Source organism: Mus caroli, unplaced genomic scaffold (assembly GCF_978045245.1).
Source record: "Mus caroli unplaced genomic scaffold, Mus_caroli_1 scaffold_11, whole genome shotgun sequence".
Taxonomy (NCBI): domain Eukaryota; kingdom Metazoa; phylum Chordata; class Mammalia; order Rodentia; family Muridae; genus Mus; species Mus caroli.
Genome location: NW_028227266.1, coordinates 28,521,775 through 28,544,777, shown reverse-complemented (window position 1 = coordinate 28,544,777; position 23,003 = coordinate 28,521,775). Strand labels below are relative to the sequence as shown.

The window sequence follows — 23,003 nt, the reverse complement described above, 5'->3', positions numbered from 1 at the left end:
TCACTCCCCAACAGTGTCTCAGCAACTCCACCACCAGCTGGTAAGCCCCATTCTCCACCCCACCAAACAAGACAGAGGGCCCATTTACTGGGAAATATATGGCTACCACTGGCTCCAAAACCCTAGACTCCCAGAAATACCCAAGGACACTCACCCTCCTCATCAGAGGACAGAGCAGTGTCGCCACATTCCTCCTTCACTTCCCTTAAGACTTTCAAGTAACGCTGCTGGGTCCGCCACTCCCGCTCCTCGGGGCTTCGGGACGGTGAATGGTGCTTGTGTGGAAAGGGAAGAGCAGGGCCACTCCTACGAGCCATCTCCAAGAGATCCTATTGAAACCAAATGAGGGGCCAGGTCATCATCAAATCTTGCCCTTTGGACAGCCTGTAAGTCCATGTTTTACCCTCTTCAATGTTAAAAAAAAAATTCTCCCCCTCCAAATGACATAGAAATATACATATACATGATTATATACAATAAAAAGAACCTAAAGTCTGATCATTCATTATATAAAAAAACAAATCAAAATCTAAAATTTCCTGAGTACCAACAAGATATCACAAAGTGAAAAATACTGCACTGTATCATGTGCCACAGACTGAAGCCCAAACACAATAAATGAACACTGAAAATATGGTATACCATTACCTTCAGACTCCAGGAGTTGCATATTAAACCTAATTTTGTTTACAACTGTGTCTTGCCCCGTCCCCCCAAAATATATAAGTATTCCAAAAATCTAAAAAAATTCTGAAATTCAAAATATTTCCAGGGGCTGGAGAGATGGCTCAAAGGTTAAAAACCCTGACTGCTCTACCAGAGATCCTGAGTTCAATTCTCAGCAACCAACCACATGGTGGATCACAACCATCTGTAATGGGATTCAATGCCCTCTTCTGGTGTGTCTGAAGATAGCACCTATGTACTCACATATGTAAAATAAATTTTTTTTTTTTTTTTTTTTTTGGTTTTTCGAGACAGGGTTTCTCTGCATAGCCCTGGTTGTCCTGGAACTCACTTTGTAGACCAGGCTGGCCTCGAACTCAGAAATCTGCCTGCCTCTGCCTCCCGAGTGCTGGGATTAAAGGCGTGCGCCACCATGCCTTGGCTATAAATAAATCTTTAAAAAAACAACTTCTGGTTGTAAGAAACACTCAACCTGAGTTACATGGTGAAAAATACCCCACTTTAGTATTGACCTGCTTCACTAACAATTAATACCTATACTAAACATCTAGGTATTTGTATACAAAGCCTCAAAGAACAACTTAAAGAAATCATTAGAGGGCCAGTGAGGTGGCTCAGAAGGCAAAGACACTTGCCGCCAAGCCTGGCAAACAGACTCCAGTACGTTGTCCTCTCTTCACCACACGTGCTCTGCGTGTGGCACATCACAACCTACACACAAGCGCTCACTTGCAGTAACTTCTGTCCCAGAGAATTATCAAGCTGGTAAGGAGCCTGAGGCTACCAAATTCTATGCTGCGCATATATGTGCCAGAATCAGATCAGTATGTACTTCACGTCAATTCCAAAGCATCCTAGATAGCCTCCTCAAAACCCATGATGAGTCTGCAACCCTTTGCTGTACTTCGTAAATACTGATCCCAGGAAGCACTTTGTTTTTCATGTTTTAACCTCTCTGAAATCTAAAACCCCGCTCATAAGAGGACAAGACAAAGCCCAGCTTCTGTTAGTGCTTCTTTCGGCCTCTGTATCAGATCACGTGATGCCACGATACTCACCAGGCCACGCCCATTCTGTATACCATGCTGTATACCTAGCTCCAAGCATTACTTAACACGCTGTATACCACGCTGTATACCTAGCTCCGAGCATTACTTACACTCCTGGAAGCAAGAATCTGTTTCAGCAGCCGGTGGAAATACTGTTGTTGGGAGTTGAGATACCGCTTGTACTGTGACTTGAAGCAGAGCTGACGATACTTGACCACCTCAGGGTTAAAGTGTCCATCTTAAAAACACAGAGGTACAACTGTATATGCATAAGTCCACACATATGTAGTGAGTATATGAGCAATGTGGTTGTAGCACATAAAGAAAACGTGACTATTTAGGAAAGACACCTAAAGATAAGACCCAAGGAAGAGAGAGACCCAAAAATAACAGAACAGTAAAACATAAATAAAAACAAAAAAAAACAGCTCAGTTAAGGTTACTCATAGTAACCACAGTTAACACAATTATCTTCAGCAAAGCTAGACCTGAAATACAGCACCACCGAGTCTGAGAAATACACAACAATCCCTAGCCCCACCTCTGTATGTTGTTTGTATACTTACCACCCAGTAACACTGTGTGCGGGTGCACAGCATACTACCCATCTCTACGAGGACCTTACTTATGTAACCTTCGAAACCCTGCCAGGGTCCTCCCCTGTACTGCCACCAGAAATCTGGGCCATAATCAGATTGCTAACACCAACAGTGAACTTGTATTTAAACTAATAACCCATCAAAGGGAGACAAGCAGCCATATATGGTAGTGTGCCTGACAGCCCAGCAATGTGGAAGGTCAGGCAGGATTATAAGCCCAGGTTAGGGCCACTCTGGACAACCAAGTGAGGACTGTCTCTTACAAAAATGAAGAGGGTTTGGGGCTGCAACACAGTGGTAAAATATTCACCTAGCATGTACGTGAGTCTTCAAATACTAACTTAAAATCCTCAGAATAACAAGAGATTCGAAATGATAGGCCTGTTCTCTCCAGTCTTCAGTCACAATCAGGTATTCCAGTTTAACAAGACTCAAGGGGCTAAGGCTGCCCCTTCAGATCAATCTACCCAAACAAAGACACTCAAGAACAAGGAAGGAAGAGGCTTCTGGTCTTCTCCACAGGTCAGAGAACAAACTGTGATCTAAGAGTGACCTCCAATTGCCCTGCAATGTCTGAAGTAATCACTGATTCAGGCAAAGACCACTGGTGGAGAGGGACCATAGATGAAATGAAAGCTTCTGAGAAACAAGCCTTGATCCCAAAGCACCCCCAACAAATGACTAAAAAAAGTTGAAAAGAACCCCTATACTCAAGAATTGCAGCAAGGCATTGTGTGTGGTCCATGCCCTTACCACAAGCAGAGAGGTGGGTGGATCAATGTGATTTTGAGGCCAGCATGGTTGCAACTTTACCAAGTGAACACAGGTGGCCACCATTCCCAATGATAGGAAACTGGTACCGTGTGCCCCTTGAGATGGTACAGTGGGAAGGAGGAGATTTCCCACATAACATTGTTACCAAAAGCACTTGACACAAACCTAATATGGAAGCAATAAGACAACAAATTCCCAGAAAGTAGAAGTGTACAACAAAATTCAGCTGTACAAATCCAACAAAACCTGCCAGTGTCCAGAAAAGAAACAAGCATACAAAATCCTCCACACACAGAACTAATAGACACAAACAGACACAAATCAAAACACACTGCATGCTCCCTGAGTATGTTATGGTTTTAAACAGCAACTTACAAAGAGACTTCAGGAGCAGTTAAGAAAATAAATGTGGGGGCTGGAAAGATGGCTCAGTGGTTAAGAGCACTGACTACTCTTCCAGAGGTCCTGAGATCGATTCCCAGCAACCACCTGGTGGCTCACAACCATCTGTAATGGGATCTGATGGGATCTTCTGATGTTTCTGAAGACTGTGACAGACTACTTATATTAAATAAATAAATCTTTTAAAAAAAAGACAGAAAGCTGGGCAGTGGTGGCGCACGCCTTTAATCCCAGCACTTGGGAAGCAGAGGCAGGTGGATTTCTGAGTTCGAGGCCAGCCTGGTCTACAAAGTGAGTTCCAGGACAGCCAGGGCTACCCAGAGAAACCCTGTCTCAAAAAACAAAAAAAAAAACAAAAAACAAAAAAAAAAAGAAAGACAGAGAAAGAGAGAAAAAGAGAGAGAGAGAGAAAGAAGACAAATTCAAGGAGTATTCTATATTACTTGCTTCAGTGTAAATTCTTTTACAGACAACTAACAGGGCTAGATTATGTGGGGGATGTCCTTTGTGAAAAGATCTACATGTTAAGACAGGAGTGATGGCTCATGTGTAGAATCCAGGCAAGCTAAAGCAAGAGGACAGTCATAAACTCAAGGCCAGCCCAGGCTACACAGTGAGGCCCATCTTTAAAAGAGAAAGATGCACACAGTTGTAAGATGTCACACTTCTCTGCAGAAAAAAAGCGAACAACAAGCTAGTATTTACCTGTCTTTCTCTCTTTTTTAAAACTAGTCATAAAGATCTTTTGGCAATGCTTTCTTTCTTTTGATGGTTACACAGCTGAGTTCTATTATGTACTTTCTATCGTAAATCAATACACTCTTATTTAAAAAAAAAAAAATAGCATAGGCTGCAAATAAATACAGAAAACCACTTTCCTGAGCTGCCACATCAGTCCATGAAAATGAAGACTGTAAAAGCATGTGTACCGTAAGTGAACGTGGGCTACAGACCTCGGAAGAGCTTCTGGGCGATGTGCAGCGGGTTTCCGAAGCGGAAGTTCTCCCCACTGAATAGGGCAAGGATGAGCTCACTCTGCTGCTCCACACTGTCCGCAGGAAACCGAGGCAGGAACTGCTGGAGGTGCTCACGCTGAGAGTCACTTAATACTTCCTGCCACGTGGACAGGCTGACGACATCAAAGAATATCTCGGGCTAGGAGAATGTGAAGAAAAAGCAACAGATAAATAAATATTTTAGGTTTTGTGTGTCGGTGCAATCTATTACACAGAACACAAAATTTACCATTTTATCACTATTAGGTACACAGTTCAGGAGTCTGAAATACATTCACATTTCTTATGTAGCCATAACTATGATCCTGAAGTGTTTAAACAGACTAAAATTCTAATGATTTTTGACTCACTTCTCAAAACTCAGAGATGAACTGGCTATGTATTCCCAGCATTTAGGAGGCAGAAGTAGGAGGACAGTGAGTTCAAGTCCAGCCTGGGCTCCTTGGCAAGGCCCTACTTCAAAACAAAATAAGAGCTTATTAAAGAGAGTACACAAATTACAATATAGCAGTGCATGATAACCCAGGGGAAACGATCCCAAGAGAAAAGCTGTAAGGAAGCCATCTTTGCCAACCAGGGTATGATGGCAGCCATGTGAACTCAACTTAAAGCAAGTAGCAGGAAAAAGTTACTGAGGCGGAGTGGGTATCTCAGAAGAAGAGACTGAACAGTAAAAGGAAGCAGGATGACTTCAGCTTTCTGAAGTTTATTTTATTGTGAGATTGTAGCTTTGGCTGTTTGGAACTCACTCAGTAAAACAGACGGCTTTGAATTCAGAGATCAACCTGCCTCTGCCTCCCAAGTGCTGGAATTAAAGGTGTGCGTGCACCAACTCCAGCACAGACTTCATTTTTAATTCAGTAGCTACGTACTGGATGTCTACGTAGTGAATAATAAGCTTAGCACAAAATTACAAAGTAGCTTAAGAACTGTGAAAGTGTAGAGAAGCCAGGCGGTGGTGACACACGCCTTTGATCCCAGCACTTGGGAGGCAGAGGCAGGTAGATTTCTGAGTTCGAGGCCAGCCTGGTCTACAGAGTGAGTTCCAGGACAGCCAGAGCTACACAGAGAAACCCTGTCTCGAAAAAAAAACCAAGAAAACAAACAAACAAACAAAACAAAACAAACAAAAAGTATACAGAAGTACATAGCTCAAAAAAGCCTTCCCTAGACAATGTTAAGATAGTTAAATGGATCAGAAAGGGGAAACATGCTGGAAGATTTAAACAAAATAAACAAAATCATAGAAGCAAAAGAACTGACAGCAAAGAAGAGTGATTCCCATGAGGAAATTGAAGGTAAGACGGAAGGGGACACCTATGGACTTAAAGGGTATTATTCTGTACTACCCTAGATGGTTAACTACACTGGGGGAGGAGAAACCTATTGTGTTTTGTTTTTAAGATGGACTTGAGCTAGTGAGCTGAAGTGATCTTCCTGCTTCAGCCTCCAGAGTAGGTAAACACACTGGTAAATGCCATTCATACATAGACATGAATGTTTTATCATTGCCTAAAATATATACATGTATATAAATGTGCCAATATATAGGTATTTTTTTTATTTATTTTACTCATATCTGTGGTTTGTTTTAATTAGCAACTTCAGAAAATGTTTCATTTGATCAAGGAAAGGAAGGGTATAGCTGCAGAAAGGAGGACATTGTACTGGCTAGATTTTGTGTCAACTTGACACAGCTGGAGTTATCATAGAGAAAGGAGCTTCAGTTGAGGAAATGCCTCCATGAGATCCAACTGTAAGGCATTTTCTCAATTAGTGATCAAGGGGGAAAGGCCTCTTGTGGGTGGTGCCATCTCTGGGCTGGTAGACTTGGTTCTGTAAGAGAGCAGGCTGAGCAAGCCAGTAAAGAACATCCCTCCATGGCCTCTGCATCAGCTCCTGCTTTCTGACCTGTTTGAGTTCCAGTCCCTACTTCCTTTAGTGATGAACAACAATGTGGAAATATAAGCTGAATAAACCCTTTCCTCCCCAACTTGTTTCTTGGTCAATGTGATGGTTTGTATATCCTCGGACTAGGGAGTGGCACCATCTGAAGGTGTGGCCTTGTTGGAATAGGTGTGACCTGGTTGGAATGGGTGTGTCACTGTGGGTGTGGGTATAAGATCCTCACCCTAGTTGCTTAGAAGTCAGTCTTCCACTAGCAGCCTTTGGATGAAGACATAGAACTCTTAGCTCCTCCTACGCCATGCCTGCCTGGATGCTGCCGTGCTCCCACCTTGATGATAATGGACTGAACCTCTGAACCTGTAAGCCAGCCCCAATTAAATGTTGTTTTTTATAAGACTTGCCTTGGTCATGGTGTCTGTTCACAGCAGTAAAACCCTAACTAAGACAGTCATGATGTTTGTGCAGGAATAGAAACCCTGACTAAGACAGACATATAAACCTGTTAGATAATTTTGACTTTACCCTAACAACATAACAGCCACATGATGACTCAACCACAAAATACCCTTTCATGAATGTATCCCAATCACCTTAGACTCAAAATAAATAATCTAATATCTTTTCCTAAAATCTTGTGGGGGGGTTTTGTTTGTTTTTGTTTTTCAAGACAGGGTTTCTCTGTATAGCCCTGGCTGTCCCGGAACTCTCTGTAGACCAGGCTGGCCTCGAACTCAGAAATCCACCTGCCTCTGCTTCCCAAGTGCTGGGATTAAAGGCATGCGCCACCACTGCCCAGCTTAAAATCTTGTTTTTCCATCCAATTTTAGTTTTAGTATCTAACTTGTCTGGCATGAACAAGGTACATAATAAAATAAGCACCTAATAATAGAACAGATCTCATAAAGAAGTTTCCTTGAAAGAGAACACAAAGAAGATACAAATGAGGGGAAGAAGGGGAAGGGGGAGAGGGGAGTTGAGGGGAGGGACAGCAAGCACATACACACCCTCTCTTAACAGATGGTAGCTTCCTTACTAATGAGGACTTTACATCTCACCTGCGAAAGTAATCAAAGGCATGCTGATGTCCTGTCCCAAGACACACACTACTCCTGACTAGAAGGTTACCATATGAACACACACAAATCAATCTGGGTTTGTTTAATGTTTCCCAACAGGAAAATCATTTAAGGAAAACACAATTATGCTCTTAAAATATTCCACCTTTTTTTTTAATTAGTGAAAATTATCTTTTTATAATATGGTTCATTTATATCATGCTGGTATTATTCTGATTGGTTGATCAAACATGTAGACTATATCTTATACTGTTTTCCTTAATCAGAATACTAACTACACTATGCTTTTAAACATAATAAGGGAACACTTCGGAAATGGGGAAAATAAAAGGACAAGGAAGGCAGAGGGCAGAGGAAAGGGGGTCAGAAGATGGGGAATGAAACGCTTGCAGCAGTGTTACTACTCACATCCTCCAGAAGGTCTTCAGGCAGACTAACCCTGGTACCACCCAGAAGGCAGTCCTCCATGATTCCCGGACTGTGACCATCTCCACAAGGACCAAGTTCAAGGGGATCTGTCAGCATGTGGTCCAAGGAATCCATGGCTTCTTCTCCACAGGTATTCTACATAAAAATACACCCTGAGACAGGAAAGCGGAGATCAGACCGATGCTAATATTCAATCTCAAGTCTTTTGTTTTTTAAAAGCAGAAAGCAGGGTCTCACTCTGTATCCCAAAATGGCCTAGAATTCACTATACACCCTAGTCTAGCCTCAAACATGCAACAATCCTCAGCATTCCTACAGTAGATTACAGAGTAACCAACCATCGTTCCAATCTCCTTTACATCACGTCCTTTTCTCTAACCACATAGTTATCCTTCCACCCTTTAACACCCCATTTCCACCAAAGTTTCAAGTCTTACCTAACCTAGTAAGACTTCTCAAACTGCCTCTACAACAACTTCTAAATTCTTAAGTTTCTTTTTTTTTTTTTTTGGTTTTTCGAGACAGGGTTTCTCTGTGTAGCCCAGCTGTCCTGGAACTCACTCTGTAGACCAGGCTGGCCTCAAACTCAGAGATCCGCCTGCCTCTGCCTCCCAAGTGCTGGGATTAAAGGCGTGCGCCACCACGCCCGGCCTTAAGTTTCTTACACTTTCCTTTTATATTAGAGTTAAGACCCAGGAATTGAGTGCTAACCAAGCATGATCAATCGTGTGCATAATCCCAGGACTTGGGAGGATAGGGCAGGAGGATCACAAGTTTCAGGTAAGCCTGGGGTAAGGCATGAGGCCTTGTCTCAAAAATTAAAAAATGACAGCCCATGGTCCACAACTACAAGTTCCAAGGTCAATAATCTATTTGAACCATTCTAAATCCACAGGCAAGATTGGCAAGACAGCTTAGTGGGTAAGAGTGCGTGCCACACAATGACCTGAGTCTGATCCCGAGACCCACCGCAGAAGGAAAGAACCTCCAGAGGAATGCTATGGATATTTGCACGCATACACACACATGCTGATGGTATTTTTAATTTAAGATTGTTTTTAAAAAAGCCATTAACATTAGTAAACTCAGATACTAACTTATATAAATTATCTCTCAAGTCTTGTTTTTTTAAAGCAGGGGGTAGGGTCTCATTCTGTATCCCAGTTTTCAAGTAATTCTTACAGCTGTGCTTATTATACCTACTATACAGGTACTAATTGAAGATCAAAGCTTGGAAATAGCTTACCCAACTCTTGGTTGGCTTGCCTGCAGATGTTAATATCATATACAATACTTCTTACATACTCTCAGTTTAAACTGTAAACACTTGATATGACTTTATTCATCCACATAAATTCCTAGGGCTCCAATCACCAGACTGTTATTAGCTGTCAGTGGCCAATCTGACCTTCAGATCCATGTAAGTTAATGCAAGCATGTCCCAAAGCTGGAATCAGTATGAAGCTGAGGCCACAGTTCTGAACAGTGCTAAGGCACGGTGAACTGGTACTCACCGCTCTACCTCAGTGGTTCCCAGCCTTCCTAATGCTGCGGCCTTCGAGTTGTGGTGACCCACCTCCCAACCATGAGACCGCTTCTGTTGCTACGTCATAGCTGCAATTTCGCTGTTACTACTCGTAATGTAAATATCTGTGTTCTCCAATGGTCTTAGATGATCAGTCTGAAAAGGTCACTCAACCCCCACTCCAGAAGGGTCACGATCCAGCTGCTCTACATGGACTGGACTCTTATCACTATTACTGACAAACAGACCAACAAGCCCACAAAAGTGGGAAGAGCAACCAGATTCTACCCTGGGGCCGTCACTATCTGTGACATCTTACCTGTGAGATGTCAGGCTCCTTACCTGTAGTTAAGGAGGAGTTGGACCAGGCCCTTCCTACCTTTTTTTCTCTTAGGATCTTAAAGGGGATCTCCAGCTAAGTGAGTTTACAGAACAGTGAAGATCTTTCCCACTTCCCAAGTTCTCAAATGATAAAGGGTAAGTCTGTAATATACCTAGAATGGAAGCTCTTTTCTGCAAAATGATTTCACGTTCTGACAGTATTTCAGATCAAGGAAAGATACGGCGAGTGTTACACAGACACAGCTGTGTGGTCCCTAGGTAACTGCGCGCTCATCGTCAGCACACTGAGAATTGAGGACATCCTGCACGCATGTGGCGCCTAAATAACTGAGTGAAAGTGAGAAAGGAGCAAGACACCTGCACGTAACAAAACTTCAAAAAAAGAAAGAAAAAAAAGAAAGAAAGGAAGGAAGGCAGACCGACAGACAGAGGCAACCTGATGCTTAGAATAAACTCCTCTTACCGTAAGTGGCATAGACAGCGTGCAAAGCCAATTACCTCATCTGACAGGTGCACAATGTACACAACTCACTCAGAAGCTGCTTCCAATACCGACGATTAGTAAGCTACACGTAATTATCTAGTGACAACCGCTGCCTTGCCACTTATTCTGCACAAGAACTCAAAATACAAAAACAGGGGCGCTGCTAGCGAGCCGGAACCCCGGAAGCTGCCGATTTCTAAGTGTTGGGGTGTCCCGGGCTGCTTCGCTAGACCAGGAAGGCCTCTTCTCTGCACCTGGGCTAGCCCACCCTCCAGACCCTCGCGAGCAACCAGCAAGCAAGGACCTCGGATCGCAGCCCCACGTCGCCAGCCCCACCTGCGCGCAGCGCGCCGCGGCCCGCCCCTCCCCCACACGTCCTCCTCCCCTAACCCTCGCCCACCCCGCAGCCGCACGCCACGCGTGGGGCCCGCCGCGTGCCCACGGCAACGCCCCGCTTCTCCCTTTCTCCCCGCTTCTCCCCTCCCCCCGGCACCCACCAAACCCGACGCCTGGGCCCACCCTCACCTCAGCAGAGTCCGCGGGTCTCACCCGGGGCTCGTCCGGCCGTGGGCTCCGGAACGCGCCCGCCCCCGCAAGGCGTCTGGGTACGCGCACGTTCCGGGCTCCGGCAGCGGAAGGGGCGGGACCTGTGGGGCGAAACCTAACGGCGGGGCGGGGCGTATTGGGCAGGACGGGCAGGGGCGGAGCCTGTGGCAGCACCTGAACCGCCCCGACGCGCCTGGTGCCACAAGCTACGTCGGTGCGGAGGAGGCACGTTCCATTCTGTGCCAGGCTCTCCTGGCTCAGGAGCTTTGGAAGATAGAGCAATGTCGCCTTTTGTCAGCTGCGAAGCAAGAGCACAGTCTGATCAGACACCGTGCTAACCGCCACTTCTTGTGTGACAAAGTTTTTCCAGGGGAGACCCAACACGACAAATCAAAATACCAATACCACCCAAGTCCAACTTGGTAAACTACTATTGGGATTACTTGCAGGCATACTGGTGAGGGTTTACGTAACAAGAGCAGAAATTACTTAGCTGCAAAACCAAGGCTCACCCCAGCATGAGTGACGACAACTCACAAAAGCTGGGAACCTGGAACACTGCACAGCCTACAAGCAGCTCAACAGGTTGCAGTGAGTCCTTTCCAGGTGCCTCAGTTGGTCTACACCTCTTTCCAGGCAGCTCAGCTGGTTTCTGCTGCCTCCAGGTAGCTGGTCTGGCCTCAGAGTCGACTTTGTAGCTTTTTCCCCCACTCAGAATCCTCAGTTTAGTGTCCTTCCATCTGAGAAGGTCACTCAGCTTTTATCGTTTATTCTGGCAGAGAGGAGCCTAGAGAATCTGATCCGTTTCGGGGACTTCCTGAAGCTATTTTGAGTTGCTTACCTTCCTGTTTAAAGAGCTTCCCTCCAGGAGAAGAAAACTGTTAGACACCACCACTCTGTCGGGAAGGCTTTGCTGAGGCCACCAGACAGTGGAGGAACTCTTGCAGTCTTGAAGGTTGGGAAATATAACACAGACTCTAACCCATGTCTCCAAGTCCACACAACTTGTAGAAAGTGAAAACTTCGACAACTTACTCTTCTGAGTCATCATTACGCCTTCTTTCTCTAAGACCGTCTTATTTAGAATGTCTTCTCAAGTATTCTACAGTTCACCCTCTGGTCCTGCGTAGATTACCCACAGTTCCTACGGTTTAATAAACATGTCAGGGGAGCAGAGCATGCCAGGCATGTCCTTCCCTCAGTGGAAAATAGTGCTTTCCAAATAAAGCCAAATCTTTGCACTCACGCACACGCACACACACCCACTGACTCTTTAGATGTCCTTGGATCAGCAGGGCATGGTGGCGCATGCCTTTAATCCCAGCACTCGGGAGGCAGAGGCAGGTGGATTTCTGAGTTCAAGGCCAGTCTGGTCTACAAAGTGAGTTCCAGGACAGCCTGGGCTATACAGAGAAACCCTGTCTCGAAGAAAACAAAAAACAAACAAACAAAAAAGATGTCCTTGGATCCTGTTGGAGTTAGAAACCATCAATTAGAAATGGCAGTGCAGCATCACTCTGGGTGACCAGACAGGAGAGCATTAAAACATTACAAACTGCCATTTTCATTAGCCCTTGTTCTTAGAGCAGTTTTAGGGTCATACCAAAATTTAACAAAGCATAGGTTTACCTCAACACCCACCCCCCACCCCCCCACACACACACACACTCTCTCTTCACTGACGAGTGGTACATATTTCAAATAACTGACAGATCTATGTAATATTGTTTCACTGTCCACCCAAAAATTAACCTGTGTTCCACCTACTCATCCTTAAAATTCCCCTCCCCTTCTCCCTCTCATCCACAAGCACTGATGTTTTAAGTGTCTCCATCACTTAGCCATCAAACTTGCCATGTTCCTGCTTTAGACCTCCAAGTACTGGCATTATCATGAATGCCGCCACACTTGGCAGAGGTTGCATCTTTTTTCCAACTAGATAGTAAATATTATGGTCTGGTTCTGGTAGTGGGGATGGAATGTAGTGGCACTCTGCCACTGAGCCGCACCCTGAAAGCTTGTATTGTTTTAATATTAATTTGAACTTCCCTGGTGCTAACATGTGGAGCATACTTTCACATGCTCATTTATTTGTGTATATTCTTTATGAAGAAATCTTCATGCCATTTCTCACTAGGACTGTGTGTTTCTTTTTCTTCTTTGTGTACTCTAGCTAACAGTCCTTTATTAGACACATAATCTGAAAACATTTTTCCCTGGGTCTGCCTCTCCATCTCTTTCTTGCTCTCACTGTCTTGAATTCTGTCTTGATGGTAAATACCTTTAAGCTGTGAGGCTTTTGTTTTTGTGTTTTGGCTGGTTGGTTGGTTGGTTTGGTTTGGTTTGGTTTTTTGCCCTATAATTTTCGTTTTATTTTACAGTGCACACATGGGGCCACATACATTCTAAGGATCAGTATTAGCTCCGGACCCCCAAGATCAAGTTCTCAGCACAAAGGAGATTATTTGCCTCAGAGGGACCAAGGGCTGGGAATAATAGACAAAGTTAAGTAACAGAGGATGAGGGAGAAGGAGATAAGGGAGAGAGAGAGATTTGTCCCAAAGGGAGACAAAGGACTGCCTCTGGATAGAGGAGACAGTCTTTTATTTTTATTTTTTTTTTTAGATTTATCTATTATTATATGTAAGTACACTGTAGCTGTCTTCAGACACACCAGAAGAGGGCATCAGATCTCATTATGGATGGTTGTGAGTCACCATGTGGTAACTGAGATTTGAACTCAGGACCTTCAGAAGAGCAGTCAGTGCTCTTAACTGCTGAGCCATCTCTTCAGCCCCAAGGAGACAGTCTTAGCATATACAGAAATGCTAGTTTATAAAGATAAAGGGGGGAAACCCCATGTAAGGATGAGGAGTTTAATTTTAATTGGGCATGTTAAATTAGCCAAAGGGGACTTTTGATTGCTGGACATCAATACCTGGACCTTGGTAGTCAGCCTCAGGAGGAGGTGGCCAAATAAGGGGCTAACCCTTGGCAGTTAGCTCTAAGAATGTAATCTAAGGGGTTTTAGCAAGGCAGAGGGAATGGGGAGAAGGGCAAGGCATGCCAGAGCTTGGCTCACCGTGCTCCAGCTGGCCAGAGTCCCTCCACTAGGCAAGTGCTCTATCATTGAGTTCTATCTCTAGCCCATGCCATTTCTTCTTACAGCTGAACAGAGAGAACTGGTTAACATTTTCTAGAGACAGGCCTTTAGCGGACAGAGAAGTGGAAGTACTCTTAGGGCCCTATCATTTGGTCTTGATTTCTTCAGTGAGCATATGATTCTCAGCAGTGGCCTTCTCCAATGCTTCTCATACTCAATGGATGGCTACAGGCGGCTGATTTGAGCATTCCATTCCCCCAGTTCAGCAAGGCTCTGAGAAACTCTGCAGGTTAGGCTTTGGTTAACTAGTTTCCCCTTAGCTATGAAGTAAGGTTCTCTGCTGTATTTCATAGTGATTTCTTAGCCTCTCCCTCTGCCAGGGGCACAGGAAATCTTTATCAGCGAATCTGATTAAACTCATAAAATCGTAGGACCCTTCCTTCCCCAATGACTGGATCCCCTGGGATTTTGAAATTGTGTGTGTGTGTGTGTGTGTGTGTATGTGTGTGTGTATGTATGTGTGTGTGTAAACAGGTGCCTGAGAAGGCCAGAGGCAACAGATCCCTGAAACTCCAGTAACAAGTGGCCATGAGTCACCCAAAGAGGAGGGTACTGGGAACAGAATTTGCGTCCTTTGCAGAAACAGTGCGTTTTCCGTTTGTTTGACTTTGTACATGTTAGAAGGAAGATGGCGAGACCATCTCCAAGGCTCTTAAGTACACCACTGAGAACTAGAAAGCAAAGTGCACTATTTTGAGGACACAGGGCCTCACCCTGTAGCTTAGACTAACCTAGAAATCACTATGCAGACCAGAATGGCTTGTGCAAGATTTAAAAGGAAATATTTAACCATATCAGTGGTCCCTGTGTATACATGCGCAAATAAGAAACATGCTTATTAAAAAAATATTTATTAAGTTTTTACACCTGCTGGGTAGCACAAGACTATTAACACTATAACTCACTGAATATACAATAAATGTTCACATTTAAATAACAAGATAGAATCAATACTTTCAACCAATGGGCCAGCTTCAGCTTCTCATTAGGTACTTTTTAGCTCTACATCTTTTAAGAATTTTTTTTGAAAGGATAATTCCAGGTCAGAAAATAATTCAAGAACATCAAAACAGAAAAGTCTTTCCAGAAAAATAGGAATGTTACATGATGAAATAACCATTTTTCTGGGCACAAACTAAACAATAAAAATGTAAAAAAAAAAAAATATACATCCAACCCACTTCAAAATATTCCCACTGTAATGAATGCAGTCTACAGTGTCAATGTGTCTGGGAGGGAGAGATCACCATAGAAACCTTGGCCACATGTTTCCCAGACTGGGCTGTCAGAGGGGTTATACTCTGCCATCTCTTCTGTCACCTCGGGATAAATTCATAAAAATACCTGATCTTAGAATAGTGATGGTGTATATTCTGGAATCTACTTATTTCATATAAGGACCAAAAAAAGAGAAAGAGATGAAAAGGTCCTTCAAGAGTATTTTCCTCTGTGTATTTTAAAAGTTAAAAATAACTGGCATAAAACCAACATTCCTTCAGTGATTGGCTTTATTTTAATCACTGGGTTATTCCTGAGAAGAGGGGAGATACCTTGCTGGCTCACATTAAAGAGAATCCAACAGATCAAATTTATTTATTTACTTGTGTAGTTTTTTCAAGTCAGGGGTTCTCTGTGTATAGCCCTAGCAGTCCTTGAACTCTTTGTAGGAGTGGCCGGCCTCCAACTCAAAGAGAATCCTGCCTCAGCCTTCCAAGCGCCGGATTAAAGGTGTGCACTCCCACGCCCAGCTCCAGCAGGGCAAATATAAATTACAAAAACTCCAACTGTACCTTTGAGATGGTCTATTGCTCCTTACCTCCTAAGTCTCTCTGGATGAGACCCTGGGATAGTTACAACACTACAAGTCTTTTGGAAAACCCGATGAGACAGTTACAGTCATGACACCACAGGACTTTGGGAACAGAGTCTTGCATTTTGTGACTGGAGTCAACATTTCATGTTAAAATTACTGTTACCTTTTTGTTGGCAAAAATACAGAGTCCATTTTCAGTTTCCACGCATTTTTTTGAGGTAATTTTCCCAGGTTCTTTTCATGCCCAAATCTTCAGACATGGTCTATGAATGAGATCCCAAGAGGAAAGCACAGGATCTACATAATAAATAAAGTGACTTCAAACCAAATGATTACTTTTCAGGAAGGCATCTTTACCACCCAAAAGTTACTCTATATCTTAAACCACAGACCCAGTTTTTCCTTAGAAATGTAAATAAAATAAATTAGTTAACTTCATTTGAAATGAACTTAGGTGTCCCTGATCTGGAGTGATAAATTCACTCTACAATAATTATTTTTAAATATGTCACAAAAGTTGTTAAAATACAGGCTTTGAAGATGTCTTATGGGTACAACTGGAATGCGTCATAAAAAAAGGGCGACACCTCCCCACTAGATCCACAGCAAACACGACTCCCAAAAAGGAATACATAGAAGACCACTATCATACATACAACTGCGTTCCTCTCAGAACTAACTGCGTTAATATTCCTTCACACCCATCCCTTTATCTCAGCCTATTACAATGGTCCCTTTATTTTTATTTTTGCCCTCAGTGGGAAGTTAGATCAAGGTCTTAGATCAAGGTCTGGGTGAGTTAATGACAGGCTCAAAGTTTAAAATGCTTAGAAGTAAGAAAGGCCACCTTTCTACCCAACCTTAAAGAATCTTCATTTTTAAGACAGCATCAAAAGAGCGAAAGTACTAAAATACACCCAATGCTGTGAACCCGAGTGCGAGGTGGGGGCTGGAGTTGTAGCTCAGTGGTGGGGAACCTGCCTAACATGCAAGAGGCCCTGGGTCTGATTTCTAGCATCACACACAAAAGTGTTATACATAAACACCTGAGTTTATGTATGTAGAGTAAGGAACCCATCCTTTATAAGTGGACAGTATGTGGATCCCGCAAGGCAGGACAAGGCTTCAGTTCTCATTCTCTCTCTCTCTCTCTCTTTCTCTCTCCTTAAGTATGTATGTATTTGTATATATATGTCTGTACATATATATATAATTTATATATTTTTCGTAGAACTATATCTCCTTCTTAAACACAGCTATATATACCCAAAGCCTGGAGGCAGAGCTTTAACAAAGGGGCTCAACTCCTGTTCGGATCATGCGTCCTTTTGTCTTCCAGGGAGTCTGCCTGTGGACCGTGAGGCCAGATCGGCCTGGGGACAGCATTTGTGGAGAGACTGCTGCTGCCCAGGTTTCAGGTTTTCTGAAACAAGGTAGTTTAAAAACAACTGCCATGACAGTGCCTGACTGTAGTCCCAGCTACGTGGGCCGCTAAGGCAGGAGGATCCCATGAGCCCATAAGCTCAGGGCTATACTGGGCAGCAGAGGCCCCATATAGGAAAGAGAGAGAGAGAAAAAAAAAGAGAGAGAGAGAGATCAGCAATAAGAAAAATTTAGATGACAGTTTCGTTCAGAGCACCACCACCAAACCTTTATCTTATTTTAATTTCACCTCCAATAAGCTAGCTGCCTTTGTTAAAATTACTGAAAACTCAATGCATGAGATATAGCGGTTCTGACCTAATCACACCCATAAAATAAATGTTCCTTCTTTTTTGATGCCATAGCTTGGATATCAGAAGTCCAGTGGCCACAGACTTGGTACATCCTGTCTCCACCTTTGGTATGAACATAATACCAGCCACTGAGTATTTCCACAAAGGGCAAGTAAGGCTTGTCAGTGTGTTCAAAAACAAAAACAAAACAAACAACCAGCTCAAGAGCAAGGCGCAAGTTCCTCCATCTAGAAGTTAACTTTCCCCTGAAAGAGCTGCATTCCATGGCAGAAATCCCAAGGGTTTGAAGAGTCAATTGACTCAAGGTGACCTTGGCAAAAATCACCCTTGGTCTACGTTGTCAAAACTGCAGTTTTCAACCGCTTGAGAGAGTAATAAATCTTTAAAAAGAGGTCACGAGGTGTTTGGAGCTTCAGATTCCAAAATTGTGGTGTGAGCTCTGGACTCCAGCTGTGGGATGAAGGCTACGGCTTGGTGATGTGCACTTCGCTGCCCCCGTTGCCATTGGTGGTGGTTGTGATGATGTACTGTGTAGTCTGCTGTTGGCTGGGGCCTGTGGAGTCCAGGGAGTCACTGTGTGCAGAAGGCTGAACCTGGACTGCTCCAGAGAGAGCAGAGGCTTGCTTTTCCTCCAATTCTGGCTGGCTTTCTGATAACACATAATGACCCTAGAGCAGAACAAAAAGATCTTTGAAAAGAACTGGGGTTGGGAAGAGATCAAGGAAACTACTACAAGGGAGGAGGAAGACACGTTCAAAGTGTGCTACAAGTGGACCTATCAGGTGCCTGTGCGAGATGCTTGACCTATGACCTTTGTGGACAGGTCATAGGCTCCAAAAGTAGCTCAAAGGAACACCTTCGCTGTGTCATCAGATAATGCAATGAGGAACCTTAGCTATAGACATTTACAACTTGGTGACACTTTGCTGGGCAAAAAAAAATTTTAATTAAAAATAAATAAATTAAACATGCTCTTTAAAAGTTGCTCCTGAGAATTTAGAAATTTGTTTTGTTAATCAAATGTTAAAATTCATCCAAAATGAATTGAAAACTTCATAAGGTCTCTTTGTAAAGGGGCTGACTGGTATCTAAGATAAGTCTTCAACACTAATGGTTCCCAGATAATAGAATTTCAAAGCCCAATAACATTTAAAATAATACTAGATAGGGCTGAAGCGATAACTCTGTCAGTTAAGTTTTTGCCACAAAAGCATAAAGAGCTGTTCAATTCCTAGAAGCGGACCCACCTGCAGAAGGTGTTCTGTATCCCAGTGTTACGGGAGGAAACAGAAGTAGATCCTTGAGCCCCAAAGAATCCTAAATTATATTTTTCCAAGTAAAGACGTTTAGAATATACTAAAGCAAAGGCTCGAGAGATGGCTCAGCAGTTATGGGCTTACGTCCTCTGTCCATAGAACAGGAGTTCTGTTCCCCACACCTGTATCCTAGCTCCAACAGATCTGGTGACCCTTCTGATCTGCTCAGGCACTGCATCTACATGCATGTATTCCCCATAGACACATAATTACATTTTTGTTGGTTGGTTAGTTGGTTTTGAAACAGCTTTTCTTTGTGTAGTCCTGGCTGCCCTGGAACTTGTTCTATAGACCAGGCTGGCCTTGAACTCAGAGATCCACCTAGCTCTGCCTACCTAGTACTGGCATTAAAGGTGTGTGCCATCACTGTACCATCTCTCTCTCTTTCTCTGACATATTACACCTCAACTGCAATTCCTTCTCCCTCCCCTCCCCCTAGTATCTTTCTCCCACACTTCCCCCCTCCCCCATATTCACCCCCAACTCTGCCTCCCCTCAGACCAGTAGGCCTTCCAGGGACATCAAACGTGGCAAAAACAAGCTACAATAAGACCAGGTGGGTACCATCACATCAAGGTTAGAAAAGGCAACCCAGTAGGTGGAAAAGAGTCCCAAAGCAGGCAAAAGAGTGAGGGACAGCCCCCACTCCCACTGTTAGGAATCCCACAACAACAGCTATTCAGCACTAACAGATGCAGAGGGCCTAGGTCAGACCCCTGCCGGCTCCCTGATCTCTAATCCTTCCCTTCCCTCCTCCGAAAGACTCTGAGCTCCACCTAACATTTGGCTGTGGAACTCTGCATCTGCTCCCATTGATTGCTGGTTTCTCTGGTGACAACTGTGTTAGGCTCTAGTCCCAGAACTGCAGACAGGACAAACTGTGCGTTGGAGATTTCGGGTTGGGTCCTTACCTGGTTACAGGAGATGCCAGTTCAGGTCCCATGTCCCCCATTACCAGGAGTCTTTGCTGGGGTTACTCTCACAGATTCCACCCAGTTCCTGCTACACTAGGTTTCGACCTTACTCCCAAAATGCTCCTCATTCCAGTTTCTCCCAGCATTTTATCTCCCCTCCCCCATGAGATCCTTCCTGTTCCCAACCCCACCCACTCTCAGTCCACAGGTAAAATCTATGCTATTTCCCCTTCCCAGGGAGGTCCTTCCTCCACCACCCCCACCCCCCCACCCCCACCCCCTGCGAAAGCCTTTCTTGCTATTTAGTCTCTCTGGGTCTATGGTTTGTAGTAGCATTATTTCTTTTACTTTACATCTAATATCCACTTATAAATGAGTACGTACCATGTTCGTCTTTCCAGGTCTGGGCTACCTCACTGAGGATGATTTTTTTCTAGTTCCATCCTTTTGCCTGCAAATTTCATGATGCCATTGTTTTTAACAGCTAAGTGATACTCCATCGTGTAAATGGAGTACCACATTTTCTTTATTTTCTTTATGCATTCTTCACTTGAAGAACTTCTAGGTTGTTTCCAGTTTGGGGTTATTTTGGGTATATGCCCAGGATGGGTATAGCTGGGTGTTGAGGTAGATTGTTGATTCCCAGTTTCCTGAGAAACCACAAGGTTGATTTCCCAAGCTGTCACTTGTGGTTTGAATCTTAGCTGTTCTGACAGGTGTAAGATGGAATCTCAAAGTCATTTTGATTTGCATTTCCCTAATTGCTAAGGATGCTGTACATTTCTTTGTTTCTTGGCCATTTGAGATTTCTCTGTTGAGAATTCTGTTCAGCTATATACTCTATTTTTTAATTGGATTATTTGGGGTTTTTTTTTTTGATGTATATTTTCTTGGGTTCTTTTTTTTCTTTTTTCTTTTTCTTTTTTTTTTTGGTTTTTCAAGACAGGGTTTCTCTGTTTAGCCCTGGCTGTCCTGGAACTCACTTTGTAGACCAGGCTGGCCTCGAACTCAGAAATCCGCCTGCCTCTGCCTCCCAAGTGCTGGGATTAAAGGCGTGCACCACTACGCCCGGCTCTTGGGTTCTTTATATATTTTGGAAATTACCCCTCTGTAAGATGTGAGTTAGTGAAAATATTTTCCCATTCTGTGGGCTGTCATTTTGTCCTATTGATGGTGTCCTTTACCTTTCAGATTGTCAGTTTCATGAGGTCCCATTTATTAATTATTGATCTTAAGTGCCTGAGCTGTTGGTGATGTTCTACTCAGAAGTTGTCTCCTGTACCAAGGAGTTCAAGGCTTCTATTCCTTTATAGTACTATTTAAATTGTTTATCTGATCTTGATTTAACTTTGTTAAGCAGTATCTATTTAAAATTTTGTCTATTTCTTTTAAATTTTCCAGTTTTGTGGAGTTTAGGTTTTTGAAGTATGACCTAATGATTCTTTGGGTTTCTTTAGTGTCTGTTGTTATGTCCCCATTTTTGTTTCTGATGTTGTTAATTTATATATTTTCTCTCTTTTAGTCAGTTTGGATAAGGTTTGTTGGTCTTGTTTATTTTCTCAAAGAACCAACTCTTTGTTTCATTGATTCCTTGAATTGTTCTCTGTTTCTATTTTATTGGTTTCAGCCCTAGGTTTGATTACTTTGTGCCATCTACTCCTCTTGAGTGTGTGTGCTTCTTTTTGTTCTAGAGCGTTCAGGTGTGCTGTTAAATTGCTAGTAGGAGATCTCTCGAACTTCTTAGTACTATGAACTTTCCTCTTATCACTGTTTTCATTGTGTAAGTTTGGATATGTTGTGCTTCCATTTTCACTGAATTCTAGAAGTCTATAATATCTTTATTTTTGTCTTGACCCCAGTAGTCATACAGTTGGGAGCTGTTTAGTTTCCATGATTTTGTAGACACCCTGTTGTTTCTGCTGTTGAAAAGCAGCTTTATTCTGTGGTAGTCTGACAGGAAATGAGGTTGTTTTAATTTCCTTGTATCTGTTGAGATTTGCTTTGTGACCATGTACGTGGTCAGTTTTGAAGAAGGTTCCATGAGGTACTAAGAAGGTCTATTCTTCTGTGTTAGGGTAAAATGTTCTGTAGCTATTGTTAGGTCTGTTAGCTCCATCATTGCTCTGTTTCGTTTTTGTCTGGATGTCCTGTCCACGGGTAAGAGTAGAGTGTTGAAGTCTCCCACTATTAACTTGTGGGAATTAAGCTTTAGTAATGTTTCTTTTATAATGTGGGTACCTCGTGTTTGGGGGATAAATGTTAAGAACTGAAATGTCATCTTGGTAGATTTTTACTTTGGTAAGTATGAAATGCCTTCCTCTATCTCTTTTGATTAATTTTGATTGGAAGTCTATTTTGTTAGATATTATAATTTATACACCAGCTAGCTTCTTCTGTCCATTCAGTTAGAAAATCTGTTTTCAACCCTTTACTTTGAGGTAATGTCTATCTTTGCTGTTGAGGTGTATTCGTTGTATGCAGCAATGGACACTGGTTTTGCATCCATTTTTAGTCTGTGTCTTTGTATTGAGGAATTGAACCCATTGATATTGAAAGATATTAATGACCAATGGTTGATTGTTAATATCTATTGTTTTGCTGTTATTGGTGGTATTATGTGTTTGTTCTCTTCTTTTGATTTTACGGATGTGAAATTATTTACTGTGTGTTTTCTTTTTTCTTTTTTTTTTTCGTGTGTTTTCTTGGGTATAGTTAACTTCCTTAGGTTGGAGACCTGGCACTTTCTTTAGTGCTGGATTTATGGATTGTTATCATTTAAATTTGATTTTGTCATGGAATATCTTGTTTTCTCCATCTATGGTGATTAAAAGTTTTGTTGGATATAGTAGTCTTTCCTGGCATCTGTGGTTTCTTAGGGCCTGCACGATACCTGTCCAGGCCCTTCTGGCTTTTAGAGCCTCTGTTGAGAAGTTGGGTATAATTCTAATAGGTCTACCTTTATATGTTACTTGGCCTTTTTCTCTTGTAGCTTTTAATATTCCATCTTTGTTCTACATGTTTAGAGTTTTGTTTTTTGTTTATTTTATTTTGGTTTTTTGAGATAGGGATTCTCTGTATAACCCTGGCTGTCCCGGAACTCACTCGGTAGACCGAGCTGGCCTAGAACTCAGAAAGTGCTGGGATTAAAGGCATGCGCCACCGCTGCCCAGCTAGTGTTTTGATTCTTTGTGGCAAGGGGATTTTCTTTTCTGGTCCAATCTTTT

General features: G+C 43.0%; 2 protein-coding genes across 10 annotated transcripts in view; both read right to left on the bottom strand.

Moving 5' to 3' along the window:
* Nfrkb (nuclear factor related to kappaB binding protein) overlaps positions 1-10,891 on the bottom strand; it is a 35,552-nt gene extending 24,661 nt beyond the window's left edge. For all 8 annotated transcript variants that reach the window (XM_029481194.1, XM_029481198.1, XM_021172117.2 and 5 more), the window contains exons 1-5: positions 10,817-10,891; positions 7,920-8,092; positions 4,465-4,666; positions 1,847-1,974; positions 155-329 (exon numbers count right to left, since the gene is read on the bottom strand). In XM_029481194.1, coding sequence (XP_029337054.1) covers positions 155-329; positions 1,847-1,974; positions 4,465-4,666; positions 7,920-8,054 — 640 coding nt within the window. In that variant the 5' untranslated portion in view covers positions 8,055-8,092; positions 10,817-10,891. The remainder of the gene's footprint in view (positions 1-154; positions 330-1,846; positions 1,975-4,464; positions 4,667-7,919; positions 8,093-10,816) is intronic.
* A 3,974-nt stretch (positions 10,892-14,865) lies between these two features.
* Positions 14,866-23,003, bottom strand: part of Prdm10 (PR/SET domain 10) — a 103,347-nt gene continuing 95,209 nt past the window's right edge. For both annotated transcript variants that reach the window (XM_085844503.1, XM_085844502.1), the window contains exon 22: positions 14,866-18,217. In XM_085844503.1, the coding sequence (XP_085700629.1) occupies positions 18,014-18,217 (204 nt within the window). In that variant the 3' untranslated portion in view covers positions 14,866-18,013. The remainder of the gene's footprint in view (positions 18,218-23,003) is intronic.